This window comes from Papio anubis, chromosome 15 (genome assembly GCF_008728515.1).
Source record: "Papio anubis isolate 15944 chromosome 15, Panubis1.0, whole genome shotgun sequence".
Classification (NCBI taxonomy): domain Eukaryota; kingdom Metazoa; phylum Chordata; class Mammalia; order Primates; family Cercopithecidae; genus Papio; species Papio anubis.
In genome coordinates, this window is record NC_044990.1 from 52,128,074 (window position 1) to 52,149,311 (window position 21,238).

The 21,238-nt window shown below is 38.5% G+C and overlaps 1 protein-coding gene across 11 annotated transcripts in view; it reads right to left on the minus strand.

The window, feature by feature from the left end:
* KLF12 (Kruppel like factor 12) overlaps positions 1-21,238 on the minus strand; it is a 453,886-nt gene that overhangs the window by 17,554 nt on the left and 415,094 nt on the right. For 10 of the 11 annotated variants that reach the window (XM_017951303.3, XM_031655900.1, XM_017951311.3 and 7 more), the window contains one exon: positions 12,139-12,296. In XM_017951303.3, coding sequence (XP_017806792.1) covers positions 12,139-12,296 — 158 coding nt within the window. Of the gene's footprint in view, positions 1-10,706; positions 11,471-12,138; positions 12,297-21,238 lie in introns of those variants that run through there. The other variant, XM_021929432.2, reaches the window with a different exon arrangement.

Genomic DNA, 21,238 nt, shown 5'->3' on the forward strand with positions numbered 1-21,238 from the left:
ACCAAGTGGGTTCCTTCTTTCCTCCTCTAAATAATACTGCATATTCTCTAATAAGTATCGTTGATAAAAATTATATTTGTTAAAGCATATCGTACTTTCCATGTACCATATTTTGCTCTAAGAGCTTTATGGATGTTACCTCATTTAATTTGGACAACTTCTTAATGAAGTCGTTGCAATAACTAACCCCACTTCACCCAGTGTCATCACCCAGTTAGCATGTGTCTCAATTACCACTCACCCTGCCTCTCAACATTTTAAATTAGTGCTGTCATAAACCAGGATATCTGGTCAGAACTGGGCATGGAGACTGCAAATCTGAGCTACTACTCACAGGACAGGCAATGGTATTAACAGAAACAGGCTAGCCCTTCTCACTCAGAAATCCAATATAAATGAACTAAAATATCCCACAATAAAAGTGAACTTCAGTGTAAGTAAAAAGTTCAAGGTCAAAAGACAATATTTTATTTGGCTGTTCTGAGTTTCCATTTCTATGTAGTGACCTTTCTTTTCCTATGTGACTGGTTACTTTTTTCTGTTTCTTTTGCAGAGACCTCTTCCTTTACCTGTCACATAAATGTTTCCCAAGATTTTGACTTAACTTCTAACCTGGCAGATGTTCCTCTTGGCTCATACGGCTTCCAATACAACCTATAAGGGAAAGGCTCCTAAGCAGCTATATACCTCAATCTCTCTCCTAAGTGCCAGAGAGGGAGACAGGACATTTCCAATGGGCGGTCTGAAAGCATCTTCAACACGACCAAAACTTCCTCAGCATTTACCACCTAAACCTGTTCCTCTTCCAGTTTTGCTATCTGGAAAAATGATAACTCCATCTACTCAGTTACCAGATCATCAGTGTCTCCAGTTGGAGAGATTTCTTGGACTCTTCCCTCTGTGTGATTCCCTGCCTGCCCTGCTCTAATAATTACATCTGCCAGTTCTGCCTTCCAAAATCTATCCAGCAGTCTTCCCAGTTTATCCCCACAGTGGTGGTCTACCTTGCTTTAGGTCCTTTCCACCTTTTACCAAGACCAGTTTCTAATGATTCTGTTTCTCCGTCTTGCCTCCTAGGCACACCAATTTATTGTCCATGCTGTAGAGAAAGAAAACTTTTTGAAAGATAATCTGATCATGCCACTTGTTGGCCCCACAGTACCCCGAGACACTCTCTTCCCACCACACTGTGATTGAAGGTTTTCCTTTCTGTCCCACTCAGCAGTGCCACACTGAGGATGGCTTTGAGCCTTGTCACCACTGTATCTCCAGGGACTAACACATTAGTGCTGTGTGCTAATAAAGACTTATTGATCAAACGAATGAAACTACTTTAATTTAAATACTTTGTTCTTTTAAAAATAGAACATAGAAGAGTCAACAAAAGAGTAATCTATTTTTGTGAGACAAAGAGAATATACTGTTTACATTCTATCTATTCTATAATGTTTTCTTGTCTAATGAATTAGAATACATACTTTTGAAAAGAACAATATATTTGTGAGGTATCATTTAATACTAGTGCCACTTGCAGTTCTAGTCTGCAAACAAATATTTTGTTTTAAACCTCTAAAATTAGTAACATGTGACTGAGCCTTGTATTTTGTTGCTCAAATGAGCATTATTTTAACATTTAAAATATATTTCTTACAATTCTATTATTCTTGGTTATGGAGATTTTTAATTGAATTATCACAAGCATTATGAATCAACATTTTATTTATTTATTTATTTATTTATTTATTTATTTATTTTTGAGATGGGAGTCTTGCTCTGTCACCTAGGTTGGAGCGCAGTGGAATGATCTCAGCTCACTGCAACCTCTGCCTCCCAGGTTGAAGCGAGTCTCTTGCCTCAGACTCCCGAGTAGCTGGTGGTACTACAGGGGCATGCCACCACGCCCAGATAATTTTTGTAATTTTAGTAGAGATGGGTTTTGCTATGTTGGCCAGGCTGTTCTAGAAGTCCTGACCTCAGGTGATCCTCCCACCTCAGCCTCCCAAAGTGCTGGAATTACAGGTGTAAGCCAATGTGTCCAACCCTATTTTTACATATTCTTTAATGATGAATTTATATTCTATCAAAATACAATTTCTTATTGTCTTTAATAATTCCATTAAAACCACACATTTTATATTAGTAGCAGTTAATTTTACCATTTAGGATAAGATGACCAACACTCAAATCCAGTTATTCTTAGGCAGAACGAGAGAAAGTAGAAAGACTGAAGATACTATATTCCATACCTTTTATATAACCCAGCTTTGATGGATGTACGGATAAAATAAAGCCAGAAGCAAAGGAAGGAGAATGATGTCACGAAGACACTATAAAGATCCCATGGAGGCCGAGCGCGGTGGCTCACGCCTGTAGTCCCAGCACTTTGGGAGGCCAAGGCAGGTGAATCACGAAGTCATGAGATCGAGACCATCCTGTCCAACATGGTGAAACCCCATCTCTACTAAAAATACAAAAATTAGCTGGGCGTGGTGGCAAGCACCTGTAGTCCCAGCCACTTGGGAGGCTGAGGCAGGAGAATCGCTTGAACCCAGGAGGCGGAGGTTGCAGTGAGCCGAGATCATGCCACTGTACTCCTCCAGCTTGGCAACAGAGTGAGACTCCATCTCAGAAAAAAAAAACCCAACAAATCCCATGGCATATTTAGCTTTGTACCGTCATTGATAATTTATGTGCGAACATAAACAGAATTATGAAACACAACTCATTTAGTAATTTATTTATTTAAATGAGGTAATAATGGATAGGTTTAGAAGTCTTTTCTAAACATAGGAAAAAAGATCAACTTATGTTTTCAAATAAAAATAATAATTGATAGGTTTGGAAGTCTTTTCTAAATATAGGAAAAAAGATCAACTTATTTTTTAAATAAAATAAGGTAAAACTTTTAAAACAAAATTTGATCAACTACGTACAGAATGGTTGCCTACATTCCAATCATTGTAAATCTTAAGCATATGTCTGTAAACAGTAACTCTCCGTGATAGGTTAAAATGACGCCCTTCCCCATTAACGAAAATAAGTGCTACACCTGCAAAACATTTTGTTACCAATCCAAATTTTTTGTTTTCCTTGTTGGAGGTGGCACTGAAACATGCTTGCCTGCATAGGCAGGTGATGCTTGCTGCATCCCCCCAGTAAGGACGAATGACCCCTTCAGTGCTGCTGTAGCAACTGGCACAGAGCTCACTCGGGGCTTTCCTATTACATATTATTTTACATGCTGGATACGTGTGAATGAGGCCGTCTCTCCCACCAGATTTAGGACTCCTTGCTGTCTTCGTTTGTACGTGACACCATTACATTCAAAGAGCTGTGTGCCAAACAAGCACTCCAGAGCAGTCTATTTAATTTTATTTAATGATTAATGCTTTTGGCCCACATCTTCTCACTGGCTTCTAACAAAATTTTAGTAGATTACGGAGAGAGACCAGTCTATGTTAATTAAAGCCTTAAAAACAGATTAAAGTCTCTTGCTCTCTCATTACTTTACCATCCCTGAAGGGTCGATGCTGAACGAGTAGGTACTGCTGGGTAGACATGCATAGCAGCATGGTTCCAGTGAAGAGAGAAGGCTCGTAGGTTATCAGCAAACTAGCCTGAGACCAGATGTAAGGACAAGCATAGGCTTGAGAGAAACCAGAGTTTCAACCCCAGCTCTACTGCTTTCCTAATACCTGCCCGTGTTCACGTGCCCTAATCTTGCTCCTTTCCAGGGAGACGTGTGATGAGGATATGTAAGGCACTAGAAGACCTATGTTTGTGTTCAAAGGTAAAAAAGAAAACCTGAGAATAATTCACATGAGTAGTTTGTCTAAGTTCACCAGTCAGTTAGAGGCCAAAGACAGATTGAAACTTTTGTCTCTGGACTTCAAGTTTGGTGATATTTCTATTACATTTTCTTATATCTCAGCAGTTACCAATATAGCTCATATTCACGAGCTATTTGATCAGGACTTACAAACAACTTATAGGGAGAGGATTTTTTCCTTGAAAAATGTCAGTGTGCTCTTTAATGATTTATTATCTTGGCATCACTAAGCCCTATGCTTTATCTAACAAGGAACCTAGATGGGGGGGGGGTCTGAAATGGAGCTTTATGTGGAATGAGTTATTTAATTAATGAATACAGATGTGAAGTCATGAACAGCAGCACTCACTCATCTGAAGTTAAGACCTAGCAACCACAAGCACCTGCGAACAAAAGGCCACCAGGATGCACAGCTGTCACAAAGCCCCTGATTTTCTTTGTAGGAATATCCTCAAACCACTTCAGAATCTCATCCAGTAAATGAAGATGAAGATTCAAATTAGAAGCGAGTAATACAGGAATAGCAGCAAGAAATGATGAGACAAGTAAGAAAGTGAGAAAGGACAGAATCTGCAATCATTTAGGATCACTGTGTGGAGGGGCGTGTGTACATATGCGTATGTGCATTCCAAATATATAATCAAATATAATTAATGGAATAAATATGTTACAGTATTTGATATTAATTACAGAGGCTTCATTCATCAAGAGAAAAAATATGAAATAATGTGTGGTTTCATAAAGGTTGGGAAGAACATACTCTGGAAACAATTAAATCATAATTGCTTAATATTTTTAAGTGTCTCTATGAATAAACTTCCTTTATGTACAAAATTCAGATATGAATAATTCCTAAGAAACGTGACTACCTTAAGTTTACTAATTTTTAAGGTCATAGGTATATAGTTTTCATATGAATTAAAATGAGTATTCTACGGGATTACTTACAGGGCCTCACAAATTTATTAGAGAACAGTATGTCAATTGGGGATAGAAAATATTTCCAGATTCATTTGAAACAGATTTTATCTTTATTTTGCCTTTTTAAAACTTCATCATTAAATTGTAATATTCTGCAGAACACTGATAATGTCAGTGTCATTGTTCCATTTTAATGTCATGTCATATATACCGTGAGAGTTCTAGTTTCTTCTTTTCAGACCCTCTGCTAGACTAGACCCAACATCTGGTTCTGGTGCACCATCTAGTGGCTGTAGGAATCACTGATGCCTGAATGCTACTTGCTTGTACTGCATTGTAGAAATTACTAGATCATTTATTTTTTAGAAAATAGTGAGAATTCTAAATAGCAAAACCAAATTCACAAAATTATTTTCTTCTAAAATTCAAATGCAAATCAGTTAGTAAGCAATAGAATTCTTAATGTGAGGGAATCCATAGTGCATAATTGTTTTGTACAGCACATATTTAAATGACCATATTAATTTAAATGGCAGTACGTACTCATTTAAGTATTAATATTTATTTTTGAATATGAATATTTTTAAAAATACTCTGTAAACTGCTTCACGCACAGAGACCCACAATTGAGACAGTGGATATAATTTACCTGCTGACAATAATGTGTATGTGACGGCTGAGATACAGTTTTTCCTTTTTAACATGCCTTAAATGATTAAGCACAAGCAGGTCATTAAAAAATACTTGGTCACATCTTCATGTTATTATCTAAACTGTACATTCACGAAAATATACTTATTTTTAATTTAGAAAGGCACTCCTCAGCATTTCTTTTACTACTCTAAATTCTTTGCTAATATCTAGAAAATGTTCCTCTTTCAAATACCTACAAATATGTTTAAGTTACTAAGTTGTAAATAAAAAGATGACTTATTAGGTACTTACATGGTACAAAAAGATCAAGCATTAAAGGCAAAATTAACTATCTCAAAGGAAGTTTCTCACTGATACTTACTCCCCTCCCATAGCGTGCATGGCTCTCGTAAGTCAACTGTTATAATCCCAAACTCCAAATTAATTGTGTTGGTCACACACAAGTAACTTACTCAATATGCCTGAAGCAAAGGTAAGGCTAAGAAGATATTTACTAAGAGCATGCAAACCAACCTGATTCCCTAGAGAACTAGTTTTGATTTCATTTTGAATGCTGTTATAAAATCTTATACATAATTATAAATCAGAAGTCAGGATGGGCTCATTCTGAACTAGTTACAGAAAATCAACAGAATTTCACTTTCTTTCTTTTTAAAAATAATGTTATTTGACTGATAATAGTTCAAGGAAGCCATGCCTGCACATAGTAACTATCTCTCTGCTAAGTGGATGAATGGATTTGACATATCTTGGTTTTGGGCAGGTATTTTGCATGGACATTTAGATGCAACTGTGAGGTAGAGAAATGTGAGCTGGAAACAGGAGAGCTAGGTGGATTTTGGCTACTGTTTAAAGAACTAAGACCTATTTGAATGGAGACCTCTCGGATCATGCCTTTGGGTTTTTTCCTTGAATGCATCCCATTCAATACATTCATCAATTACCTGGCATAGATGAAGAAGCTGAAACAGACAGCAAAAATAATAAAAGCAAAGTGGGTGGGGAGAACTTTCAAGTCATTTCAGTTTATTAGAATAATGGGCCCAAATCAAGAAAATGAATATAGAATAATTATTTCTTAGACTTGAAAAAGTATGTGCAACCCTCAGAATAATGATTCTGTCCTGTATTTCCAGCCTGTGCCTCAACACTTTCAGTGATAGGGAACACACTACCTACAAGCAAAGCCATCATTAAGGGACGGCTCCAACCACACATAAAACATTGCATGCTTAGGTTTAAAAGAAATCTATTATAGGTACAAGGGTTAGACAAGATACAGTTGTCAGCACTTTTTGATTTAGATAACCTAGTAGAGAGAGTAAACTGCTAAAAAACTTAACACCATTTTTGCATATACAGGCATATCTTATTTTCCTGCACTTCACTTTATTGCATTTCGAAGATATTGTGTGTGTGTGTTTGTGTGTTGTGTGTGTGTTTACAAATTAAAGTTTTGTGGCAATCCTAGTCGAGCAAGTCTACCGGTGCCATTTTCCCAACAGCATGTGCTCACTGTGCATCTTCGTGTCACACTTGGGTAACTGTCGCAATATTTCAAACTTTTAAATTATTAGTATATTTTTTATGGTGATCTGTGATCAGTGACTTTTGATGTTTCTACTGTAATTGTTTTGGGGTTCCATGAACTGTACCCAAGATGGCGAACTCAATGGATAAATGTTGTGTGTGTTGTGACTTCATTACTGACCAGCTGCTACCCCATCTCACTCCCTCTTTGAGCCCCCCCATTCCTTGAGACACAACAATACTGAAATCAGGCCAGTCAGTAACCCTACAATAACCTCTAAGTGTTCAAGTGAAAGGAAAAGTCATACATCTTTCACTTTAAATCAAAAGCTATAAATGATTATGCTTAGCGAGTCAGGCACGTCGGAAGCTGAGACGGGCTGGAAGCTAGGCTTCTTGAGCCAGTTAGCCAAGTTGTGAAAGCAAAGGAAAAGTTCCAGAAGGAAATTAAAATGTTACTCCAGCTAACACACAAATGATAAGAAAGCAAAAACAGTTTTATTGCTGATTTGGAGAAAGTTTGAGTGGTCTGGATAGAAGATCAAACCAGTTACAATATCCCCCAAAGCTAAAGCTTAATCCAGAGCAAGGGCTTAACTCTTCAATTCTTCAAAGCTGAGAGAGGTAAGAAAGCTGCAGAAGGAAAGCTGGAAGCTAGCAGAGGTTGGTTCATGAGGTTTAAGGACAGAAGCTGTCTCCATAACATATAAGTGCACGTTGTAGCACCAAGTGCTGGTGTAGAAGCTGTAGCAAGTTATCCAGAAGATCAAGCTAAGATCACTGATGAAGGTAGCCATACTAACCTACAGATTTTCAGTGTAGATGATATACCCTCCTATTGAAAGATGTCATGTAGGACTTTCCGAGCTAGAGACAAGAAGTCAATGCCTAGCTTTAAAGCTTCAAAGGACACACTGACTCTTGTTAGGGACTAATGGAGCTAGTAACGTTCAGCTGAAGCCAAGGCTCATATACCATTCTGAAAATCCTAGGGCCCTTAAAGAATTATGCTAAATCAAATGCTAAATCCGCTTATGCTGTATACATGTAACAACAAAGCTTGGATTTTACAGCATGGTTTACTGAATGTTTTAAGCCCACTGTTGAGGCCTACTGCTCAGAAAAAAAGATGCCTTGAAAAATATTACTGCTCATTGACAATGCACCTGGTCACCCTAGAGCTCTGATGAGATGTACAAGGAGATGGATGTTGTTTTCCTGCCTGCTAACACAACATGCATTCTTCAGCCCATGGATCAAGGAGTCACTTTGACTTTTAAGTCTTATCATTTAAGAAATACATTTCATAAGACTATAGCTCCATAACTAGTGATTCCTCTTGTGAATCCGGGCAAATTAAATTTAAAAACCCCTGGAGAGGATTCACCATTCTAGATGCCATTATGAACATTTGTGATTCATGATAAGTCAAAAATCAACATGAATAGGAATGTGGAAGTAGTTGATTCAATCCTCATTGATGACTTTGAGGGATTCAAGGCTTCCAAGGAGGAAGGAATTGCAGATGTGGTGGAAACAGCAGGAGAATTAGAATTAGAATTAGAAGTGCAGCCAGGTGCGGTGGCTCATGCCTGTAATCCCAGCGCTTTGGGAGGTTGAGGTGGGTGGATCACCTGAGGTCGGGAGTTCGAGACCAGCCTGACCAACATGGAGAAACTCTGTCTCTACTAAAAATACAAAATTAGCTAGGTGTGATGGCACATGCCTGTAATCCCACCTACTTAGGAGGCTGAGGCAGGAGAATTGCTTGAAACTGGGAGGCGGAGGCTGCAGTGAGCCGAGATTGCGCCATTGCACTCCAGCCTGGGCAATGAGAGGGAAACTCTGTTGCAAAAAAAAAAAAAAAAAAAAAAGAATTAGAAGTGGAGCCTGAAGATGTGACTGAATTCCTGCAATCTCATGATAAAACTTGAATGAATGAGGAACTGCTTCTTATGGATGAACAAAAAAAGTGATTCTTGAAATGGAATGTATTCCCAGTGAAGATGCTGTCAACACTGTTGAAATGACAATGAAGGATTTAGATTATATAAACTTAGTTGATAAAGAAGCATCGGAAGATTGACTGCAATTTAGAAAGAAGTTCTATGGTGGGTAAAATGTTATGAAACAGCATCACATGCTACAGGGAAATCTTCTATGAAAGAAGAGTCCACCGATGTGGCAAACTTCATTGTTGTCTTAAGAAATTTCCACAGCCTCTCCAACCTTTAGCAACTACCACCCTGATCAGTCAGCAGCCATCAACCCAGAGGCAAGACCCTCCACTAGCCAAAAGATTACGACTCTACAGGCGCAGATGACTTGTTAGTACTTGTTAGCAACAAAGTGCTTTTTAATTAAGATATGTACTTTTTTAAGACAATGCTATTGCACACATGAGTACAGTGTAAACACAACTTTTAAATGTAATAGGGAAACCAAAAAATTGTGTGACTTGCTTTCTTGTGATACTTACTTCATTGGAGTGGTCTGGAACTGAACCCACAATATCTCTGAGGTACACCTGTATTAAGAGAAGTCCATTCACAGGATGTGTTCCCTCAATTTGTGGTATGAAAACTTAAAAAGACACAATGATCAGCTGGAGTGAACTTATGAAGACACAGCTGAGAAAACTGGAGGTGTTTGATCTGGAGAATTAAGATGTGAGTTGGTTCATGACAGTGTTGAGAGGAACACCGGGGCCAATGAGTGAAAATTATAGCATTATCATTAGAGTCATTCTGTTCAACCAGAAGATTCCAAGACCTAAACAGCACTGTAAGAGGCTACTGGACATTGTAAGAGAGAACTCTGCCTTCAGATTGTGTTGCAGAAGAATATGCGGCCACTCAGGGCACTTAAGGAGAGTTGGTTAAACTACTAATGTGGGAACAGTAGTCAGCCAGAAGTGCAAAAAAGATAATAACAGCTACAACCATCTGGTTGTTAAGAACAAATTTTTAAAAATACACATAAGTATGCAGAAAACTGCATAGCAGTGACTCGCTCCCTGTGAAATATGACACGCAAGGGGTTCCCCTAATTAGGAAACACTAGACTGTAACATATAAAGTTCATTCTGACCCTTAGAGTCTGTGATTTCATTGTATTAATAGCCAAGCTAATGAATTCTGCTTCAGCATAGCATTCCAGGTTCAGATTGTTCTGAATTACAATGCATAAATGATGTCTCCTCTGCTCTCATGGTATATGTTAGAATCTGTAAGATGCAATCCTATACTGCCATGGAGTTAAATCCTTTAATAGTACCTGATTAAAGATTTTCCTCTCTTTCACTGTTCATCACTTGGGTAAGAGAAGTAGAGGTGTCTGTGTGAAAATGAGGCTAATATGTATTCCAGAAAGCTCAAAGAGAATAGGGATAACTCAAAATATGTGATGAATCATTGTAGAAAGTCATTTTTTTAAAAACAGAAATGCTCCTATAAAGTCAGTAATATGGCCTAATCATACTTCCTGCCATGATCTGTGCTCACTATCTACTGGTAGGATGGAATATACTTTTTTTTTTTTTTTTTTTTTTTTTTTTTGAGATGGAATCTCACTCTGTCGCCCAGGCTGGAGAGCAGTGGTGTGATCTCGGCTCACTGCAAGCTCTGCCTCCCGGGTTCACACCATTCTCCTGCCTCAGCCTCCTGAGTAGCTGGGACTACAGGCACCCGCCACCATGCTCGGCTAATTTTTTTTGTATTTTAGTAGAGACGGGGTTTCACCGTGTTAGCCAGGATGGTCTTGATCTCCTGACCTCGTGATCCACCCGTCTCGGCCTCCCAAAGTGCTAGGATTACAGGCGTGAGCCACCGCACCTGGCCAGGATGGAATATACTTATTCAATTTCCATGTCTTCACACTCATTCTTTGCCTTAATGATAAAGAAACTGACTTAAAAGTAGAGCCTCACAAACAGATAAAAACCTCTCGTTGGGAAGCTCAGAATCATAGAGAAGGAAGAATCTAGAATAAGTAGAATAGGGAGTCTGGGTACAGTGGCTCACACCTGTAATCCCAGAATTCTGAAAGGCCAAGGTGGAAGGACCACTTGAGCCCAGGAGTTTAAGACCAGCCTGGCTAACATAGTGAGACCCTGTCTCTAATTAAGTAGGAAAGGGAAAAGAATAGGGAGCAGAGAGGTAACATGGGCTAAACGGAAAAGGATGCTAATTTCAATTATTTTGATACCTAAGCTGTGAGGCAGTTTACAGAGTTCAGTTACTTTCACGTGTCTGAGACGGGAATCTGTTACATGTGAAGCCTCCAGTCAGTGACAGACACTGTCAAGGAAAGACACTGGACTGGACTTGCTTGCTGTGAGCCATGTTTTACCGGGAATGTGTGCATGAGTTTCCCTGCTCTATCGGCTTCTTTGGGCTTCACACAGTCCAGTCAACACTCTTCTTAGAAGAGGTGGTGGAATTGTGGCGCCCTCTTCCAATCTTCAGTCTTTTGCCAGGGCCTTGCACTAGAGGCATCCAGGAGGAACTGGAAGCTCAGGAAGCCAGAGGATGCCACCTGAGGGACACAGAAGGCAGAGGATGGGGTGGGCAGGGGCTAAGTGCAGAGTCACCACTTCATTTCCTAGATGGATAGGGGAACAGTGGCAAAGGCAGTGAGTCAATTATGGTATCAATTTCCTTTTCTGTAAACTGTCAATACTAAAACTCCTCTCCCTATATAAAAAAAAACCAGTGCAAATCAAATGGAGTTATGCCTGAATGTTTGTAAAAACTTCCCACAATGCTACGTATCTGTCATTTTTTATTTTCCAGTTGCTTACCTATTTGCTATTTGGGAGAGAGTTTTGAGGAGAGAAAAAAGCACGATCTAAAAGAATGGATAAAATACTAACTTTAAGAGAGAATAATTTTGTTCAGCTTCCTCTTTTATGTCCCACGTGGACATTTTTTAAAACTGATAGACTATATAATGATTAAGCGGTGATGCTGATTATGAGAAAGACTACTAAATCACTGTGTTCCCAGCATTCTAAAAGCTCAAATACTTCATTGGTTTCTCCAGTTTCTCTTTTTCTCAAGAGAGAGAATACACTCCGCCTAGAAGGAGGGAACCGGATTTGAGAGGTACACAGGCTGAATGAGTACGAAAGGCTCCTGAGGTAAGTGGCCGGCGCTTTATGGACTCCCAGTGGCTCACAGGTGAGAAGCCCTGCAGAGCGGTACCTGTATGTGTCCTCCGGTGAGCCTTCAGGTGAGAACTTTTTGTGTACACTTTGTTGCATCCCTCAAAATCACATCTGTGGATACGCCGTTTTCTGGAGTCTGGGGATTCAGACCGTCTCTGGCGTCTTGTGCTCTCAATACTAAATGGTGAAATTGAACTGGAAAAAGAAAAAGTGGAGTTACATGGTGAGATGCACAGCACCCCGTTTTGGTTCTAGTGGCATGGGAACATTGTCTCAGACACTACAGCTTCACAGACTCAAGGCCACACGACCATAGTTCTTGCCACCACTCTCTTGGGCAGATCTCACTTTTTGAATCCTGAAAGGCAGGCAGCGTGAGTTCTTTCTGGCAAAACACTCCAAGGGAGAGAAAGACATGCTTCAAACGACAATAATAAAAACTGAAAGCAAATGAAAGCAGTGGTCGGTGAGTATTTCCTCATGATCAGAAGAAACAATCTGGTAGGGGTAAATTACCATCTCACGGTTTTGAATTTCTGAATATCCTGATAGAGAAGATTATAAGAAGCCTTGCTACAGACAAATGAATGACAAAATGATACACTTAATAAGTCACAAGAAGGTCTGCACTGCATGTGACAACATAGAAACTCCTGTAAAATCACAAGGTATGCTTCAAAACAAGTGAGGTCCGGCTGAAAGGAATGACATCAGTAACATGAATCATGACAAGTTATTTCTGTTTGGTGAAACGCACCTGACATTTAACTTTTCTAGTTGGAGTTGCTTTGTGGTGAGGAATAACATGTATTGTCTTTAAGGATTAACTGTACCACCATTATAAAAAAAGTTTTAACTAAGAAATTTGGCCCTGACTTGCATGTTGTTTAATCTGAATGCCCCAGTAGAAAAACAGGATTAGTTTATAATGTCACGTAATTGATTAACATGTACTTTAAAAAATCTTAATCTCTTTCGATTGAGACAGAAATAATGACTCATCTTTTTTAGTTATCCATGACGTTCTTTAAAATTACAGTGACATACAATAAAAAAGCAGTCACTCATATTTCTACTCTACAAAATGTATTACAGTTAATATTTTGACATATCTTCTTCCAGCTTGTTCACATTTTGATGCTTTTAAAAATTAATTTTTATTGGTAAATCACCTCTTTTAAAAGTTGAACATTACTGATGAAGATCAATTCCCCTCTTGCTTTCCACCATGATCCTGGTCCTTTCTCCTCCATCCAGGGAAAAGCCTCTATCCTGAGTTTTCTTTACCTCTTTCCAATTCTTTTAAATTCTGTTTACCTATTCACACCTGCATTTACAGACATTCTTTTTTTTTTTTTTTTTTAAGTCATATGAATAATATCATGCTGTTTATATCATTCTGCAAATTGTTTTATTCTTTTTTTTTATTCAACATTTAACATTTGAGATTCATCCGTGTTGATATAAATACCATAATTCACTTATTTGAAGTGCTATATACTTATAACTTACCAATTTTAAGATCTATTTTTTAATATTTTAACCATCTCTAAAATCAGAATGCTTCTTACAATTGATGGCTTATTGTAGTTTTACTGGTGTAATTTTTTTTATTAGTGGTACATAAAGTAATGGGGCATTTCACAGTTGATGACATTCAACTTAGATCAGGGGTCAGTGAACTTTTTCTGTAAAGGGCTAGACAGTAAATATTTTATTTCAACACTGAGGGCCACACAGTCTTATGTTGTAACTAATCAATTCTACAACTGTATCATGAAAGCACCCATAGATTATATAAAAACAAATGAATGTGGTTATGTTCCAATAAAACTTTGTTTACAGAAACAGTGGGCTGGCCAGGCACAGTGGTTCAAGCCTGTAATCCCAGCACTTTGGGAAGCTGAGGCAGGAGAACCGCTTGAGTCCAAGAATCTGAGACCAACCTGGGCAAGAAGGAGAGACCCTATCTCTACAAAACAAATAAACAAACAAACCAAAAAACAGTGGGCTGTATTCTGTCCATGAGCTGTGGTTTGCTGACTATGCAGTTACATGAAATATGGTGGGAGTCCAGTGAATATTCATTGCCATTTCCCAAGTGATGGACATATAGACTACTTGTAACTTGCACTTTTATATTGCTCCAGTGAATTTTTTTCTGAAAGTCTCTTTCTGCACACATGTGTCTTAAGATTTCAGCGTACCTTCTCCCTTTTACTCATAAATTAGGCAAACAAAGCTTTATGTTGGGTAAGGTCAAATATAAACAATATTTATCTACCTGTGTCTCAAACAGTTTTATGCAAGATCTACATTAGTAGAATGAAAGAACACATGTTATGTATGGCCAAGCCACCTTTTTCAGCTTTCTTATCAATGTAGACTTGTGACTTTCCACATAATTGACTCACAGTTGCAGGGATTGGGGTCTACCGTGAAAGGAGTCAAAATAGTGTGGCTGGCCTGCCTCATGTAAGAATAGCTGTAGTTACTCCTGACAAGGTATATTTTTATCACTGGGTTTGATTCCCATGAACAAGTAAGGCTGTGTGGTGATAACAGAGCAACAGTAATTCATTTCTGGAATATGTAGTTATGAAAATAAATATTGATCTTGGCACTTCCTTCTTTTTCCTGAAAAAAAGGAAGTCATTCATAGTGTTGTACAATGTTTAACATCTTTTAAAAGTGAGAAAATGATAGAGTATTTGTTTTCTGCAAGTTATAACTTAAAGTCTATAAGAACACTTTGTTTTGTATAATATTTTCTACACATGAATATATAGAAGTCTAAATGTAACTATGCATAAACACACAAACAGAGGCTTTTGCTGAGTTTCATTGATTTTAGCTATTTATCTTGCTATCTGTATATAAGGAGAAAAGTAAAAAAATAAAAAAAAGAAAAACCAACCAAAAAAACCCTGAAATCAGAATTCAGTCATAATGAATGTTTCTTTAGGGACCAATGAAGTAATCCTGCAACACAGCCCATCAACCACCAAACACACGGCAGGCAGGGAAACAAAAACAAAGGCTACAGAAGGCCATGAAATTGCTTCACTGTGAGTTTTGAATTTACATCAAAATGAAGACAGGTGGATTGTCTATAGGACCTCAGCCCTGGTTTTCCTCATTCTAAAGTGAAATGTGGGCCAGGTGCGGTGGCTCACGCCTGTAATCACAGCACGTAGGGAAGCCGACACAGGTGGATCGCTTAGCTCAGGAGCTCAAGACCAGCCAGGGTAACACATGGTGAAACCCTGTCTCTACAAAAACATACAAAAATTAGCTGGGTGTGGTGGCATGTGCCTGTACTCCCAGCTGCTTGGGAGGTTGAGGTGAGAGGATTGCTTGAGCCGGGGAGGTAGAGGTTGCAGTGAGCCAAGATCACGCCACTGCATGCAAATCTGGGTGAAAAAGTGAGACTTGTCTCAAAAAAAGAGTTAAGTGAAATGTTTTAGAACATGATGAAGAACAAATACCTAAAGGTATCTGTACAATAAAAATCATTTTTAAAAAGGATATATGCAATGAATAGTTGTGCCCAGTAAAGCTGTCTTTGAAATGACATTCAATGGGTCGATTTTCTCCTTGGTTTCCCTTTCTAAATGGCAGAGATATCTTCACATGTCAAAGAATCCTAGCTAAGCTATGCCTTTCGGAACTGCTGATTTGATTTTTTTGTGGAAAGGTAGGAAGGTAAGTGAAGCTGAGGTAACAGCGAACCAGAAGTGCAGAAGGACATGAAGAACACAGGAAGGTGACAGGGCAGTCCAAGCTCCTAGAGCGCTGCTGTTGTGCTGGGATCCCCAGCATAAATCCACAGTCAGCGGGCACGGCAAGTGGACGACAACCGTGGACTGCGGTTTGTCTGAGCCAAGTCCATGGCTGGAAAGGTGACGGTCGAGTTGTTGGTACCAAGTAATTTTGTATTTCCAGAACCTAGGACATTGTGGGCATTCAAAAAAAAAAGTTTGCTAAATAGAATAAATAATGCATTATTAAGCCTGGTATTCCTAATTTTTAATTTTATAATTAATTTATTCTTAATTGGTTAATTAATTCTTACTAGGATACTTTGATTCCAAGTCTTCAGACAATGAGCACTCAATTCCACACTACTACACCCATTTCCCTGAGTTTCTTTTTTTTTTTTTTGAGACAGGGTCTTGCTCTGTCACCTAGACTAGTGGCCTAGGTGGCACAGTCATAGCTCACTGTAATCTTGAACTCCTGGACTCTAGTGATCCTCCCCCTCAGTCTCCTGAGTAGCTAAGATTACAGGTACACGCAACCATGCCTGGCTAACTTTTTAATTTTTTGTAGAGATGAGGTTTTGTTATATTGCCCAGGCTCCCGGCTTCAAGTGATTCTGCCTCAGTCTCCCCAAGTGCTGGGATTACAGACGTGTTCCACCATACCTGGCCAAGTTTCATATTTTCAGTGCTACACAAAGTGGCTAGTGAATATCTGGGAATCTGGGTAACCATTAAAAATACATACATATAAATGTCTCAATTATTTCCTCCAAGTTCAAGAGCAGTGTGTTCTAAAGTATTGCTTACAATTAAATTTCTCAGTGGGAGGCCACTGATAAATGTGTAGGATGCTGGTGAATGAAATAACAAAAGTCTTTCTTTTGACCCTAATAGGCATTTCGATAAGTTGGAAAAAGTGAGGGAAAGACCCTTACTCCTGGCAATGTTATCTTGCCCCATCTCACTCGGGGGCTGCCCATAAGAAGGGGTGTTAGGTAATAGAACAGCTGAGTGTTTTCACTCTGCCTTACCTATGCTTTCTGAGCAACATGCCCTTTGTTCAGAAGGCACTTGAAGAATCCTCACAGGCATGCAACCTGACTTCTGTGCTTCAAAAACTGGCCTTATTTTAAAGAATGGGAATGTGCAAGTAACTACTGCACACACCAGTAGAGCATTCTTCCAATAATCTTTAGTAATAAGCTTGGTATGATGAAAATGGTTCAGGTAAAACACTTGTTACTGTGTTCCCAAATTCCATACCAAATACATCTGTACAGCCCCAAAGAATAATAACTAAAGGCCCACTTCTTTCCTCAGAAGGTTAGACCATTTAGAGTAGTGAATAAACGCCTGAGGGGGCCTCACTGGTACCATGTTGTAATAATTAGATCCAGAGAGAACAAATGAGTGAATCATGACTTTGGTTGCACAACAGTCCCACTTGGAATGGCAAGTTAAATTAGAATTAAATCCAGAGAGGCTCAAAAAATCACATCCAAGAACAGCTCTATTTAAATGGAAGGTGCCGCATGGCTGCCATGAAAGAAATTAGGGTTAACTGTAATCAGCCGGTAATAAAAGACCATTCATCATGTGTGACCTTAGCATGATGAGATGTCCTTCACTGAAATTGGAGTTTTTACAGGAGTTAAAAAAAAAAAATTAAAAAGGCCAGGACAATCTTTCAAGCCTGGAAAGAAGACATACACATCACAGATTTAAAAACCAGAGCAGAAGGAGCTTTAGTAAATTCACACACTCTATCGCAACAGAATTCCAAGGGGCACAGCTGAGGATAACAGCGGTATTTACAGAATGCTTACTGTGTGTCAGGCACTGACCTAAATGCCTTAACCTTCAGAGCAACCCTCTGAGGTTGACACTACTATCCCTGTACACTGTATCCCTCTTTCACAGATGAGGAAACTGAGGCACAAAGAGGTTAAGGCCAAGGCCAAGACAAAGTCTACGGCTACACCAAAACTCAGACCCGAGTGGCTGATTCCAGAACTTGATTTTAATTACAATGTTATGCTTATTCAGATGAAGATACAGGTATTACAAACCAACATATGATAAAATGGGAAAAAGCAACAAAATATCTGTAGCATTTAAATTTCCCCTTTAACCCAATTATATAAAACAACAGCACATATAAGTGTTACTGAATATAGCCTGCTGTGATAAGACATATACTTTTCTCTGGAGAACTGTAAAAAGGTAAACCATTTTATAAGTACTGTCAGATGGGCATTCAGTATACTTACTATCAATCTACCAAATAAAGTATTTTCTTTTCTCTCTTTTTATCTTTTTTTAAAAAGAGACAAGGACTCATTCTGTTGCCCAAGCTGCAGTGCAGTGGTATGGTCACAGCTCACTGGAGCCTCAAACTCCTGGGCTCAAACAATCCTTCTGCCTCACCTCCTGGGAGCTAGGACTACAGGCGCATGCTACCATGCCTAGTTAATTTTTTTTTTTTTTTGGTAGAGTAAGGGTCTTGTTGTGTTGTCCTGGCCTGTCTTGAACTCCTGGTCTCAAGTGATCCTCCCACTTCGGCCTCCCAGAATGTTGGGATTATAGGTATGAGCCACTATGCCTAGCCAGTACATATTTTTGTTAAAGTTGTTATAAACTATATATTTACAAGGGAAATGTTTTTTAAAGGCTGAGTTTGGCAGTGGTATATGATAATATCTTCCTTGCCCATTAATGCCACAAAATTAGTCCCTTCTCTGTCATTCCACTTTATTTACAATTGTACCAAAAATAATTGAGTTGGCTGCATGATAGAATTACCTTAACAGAAATGAGAACATTCAGTTTACAAAATATATTGTGTACTGTTTCTAAAGTTCAATATTATTTAAAATAAGACATTGAACATCACCTACAGAATTCTGAATTAACTTCTGCCACAAAATACATGTAGGTACAACGACTTCCTTGTTAGTGAATCAAACACCACCCTGGAAATGAATTATCAAGACCATAAGCAGAGCAAGAGTGGATGAGACTTTCAGTTAACCAGGATTTACATAAATCTCAGTAAAACAGATTCTATTCACATGAACAAGCCAGATATCTGCATTACTTTGTAGGCTTTCCCTTAACCAGCAGATGGCTCTCACAGGCAGGAATCGTCATATGTATCTTCCATACTACAACAGACTCTAGTGCCTGTCAAACCATGTCAATGTCTCTCCTATGATATTAATTAGAGAAAAAGCGCTGTTTAGATACATTTACTACCAAATCCCTGCAGCTACATTCAGAGGTAGAGCAGATTCACTGGTGTCAAGTTCCTCTTTCACTCCTCTCTGCAGCATTTCACAGAAAACTACTTTTGAACAGATTGAAATTGTAAGATTAGTAGCTGCCACCCTTTTTAGAAGCCATGACTGAGACACTATATCATGTTCTAATTTGGATTCAATAAAAATGTTTTCACAAAATGTATGAATCAAGAGAAATACATTTGCTAAAATGCGTCAAAAAGCTCAATCTTAGCATCTATTCAAACTAGAGTCTGGCAAGTTTTCCATATGAACAGAATATGTCTAAAATGCATACTTAATTACTATTTTACTTTAATAAACACAGTCTCCTACTAAACTAATGAAAAGATAATGGTTTACAAAGGAGCCTTTTGGGGGCCCAGGGGTTGCCCTGGGGTTGGATTCACAGTATTTCATGATTTTACTTAAACATAACAGCAGCCAGTAAGTATTTTTCCACATCACTTTCTAGACCGTTAAAAAACTTAGAACTATTACAAGCTTTCTGTTCTTTTTGTTTCAACATATTTCAGCAAGCAAGATCATAAGCTCTATTAGGCAAAATGTTTAATCAAAATAGAAAAAAATGAATCATTAACAGTTTGCTATGATTGGCTTTATTATCAAACTTTTATGATGAAATTAGACTACAAGTTGAAAGAGGGCTATTGGCTAACAAAAAAATATCTATTTCAGATATAATGTATCTATTCAAAATAGCTACTCTTTGGGGAATGTCTTATGCATTGCAAACACTTTACCCTATGAAATCAATTCATAATGTAGGATGAAACGAGGGCTCTGAAACAGGTATGGATTTCTGGATTATACTGGATGTACCCACTGAATGGAAGACACATAACATACTTAAATATTTAGAGGGATTTTCCCACAGCATTTCTTCAGAAAATATCACGGTTTAAATTATGTTTTATGCCAGAAGTTATAGCTTGGTGGATTACATAAACCTTTAAAAAAAACTTTCTAGGTCAGAATAGGATTAATTATTTTAATCTGAATGCCTTAAGGTAAGCCCTGCCCTCCTCATTCTGGCACGGCCCCAACCCATGCCCAATTACTTATGAGAACGGCACTTTATCTTATTCATGTGGCTCTTGAACACATCTGATTTTGGGACTCTCTAGAATCATGCTAAATTTTAAAAATAAGTTATCCTTATTTGACTACAGTTAAACTTCAAGCTACTCAAGAGTGAGGAGTCTTATACATGTCTATTTATGTGGCCAATGAACATGAAAAAAGCTCATCACTGGTCATTAGAGAAATGCAAATCAAAACCACAATGATACCATCTCACGCCAGTCAGAATGGTGATCATTAAAAAGTCAGGAAACAACAGATGCTGGAGAGGATGTGGAGAAATAGGAACACTTATACACTGTTGGTGGGAGTGTAAATTAGTTCAACAATTGTGGAAGACAGTGTGGTGATCCCTCAAGGATCTAGAACCAGAATTACCATTTGACCCAGCCATCCCATTACTGGGTATATATCCAAAGGATTATATATCATTCTACTATAAAGACACATGCACACGTATGTTTATTGCAGCACTATTCACAATAGCAAAGACTTGGAACCCACCCAAATGCCCACCAATGATAGACTGGATAAAGAAAATGTGGCACATATACACCATGGAATATTATGCAGCCATAAAAAGGATGAGTTCATGTCCTTTCCAGGGACATGGATGAAGCTACAAACCATTATTCTCAGCAAACTAACACAGGAACAGAAAACCAAATACCTCATGTTCTCACTCATAAATGGGAGTTGAACAATGAGAACCCATGGACACAGGGAGGGGAACATCACACCTGGGGCCTGTAGGGGGGTGGCGCCTAGGGGAGGGAGAGCATTAGGACAAATACCTAATGCATGAGGGGCTTAAAACTTAGATGACGGGTTGATGGGTGCAGCAAACCACCATGGCACCTGTAATAACTATGTAACAAACCTGCACGTTCTGCACATGTATCCCAGAATTCAAAAAACAAAAAACAAAAAACAAAAAAGACTCTTATACACGTCTGTCTAGAAGCCATTGTTATACAAGGATGCCTGAATG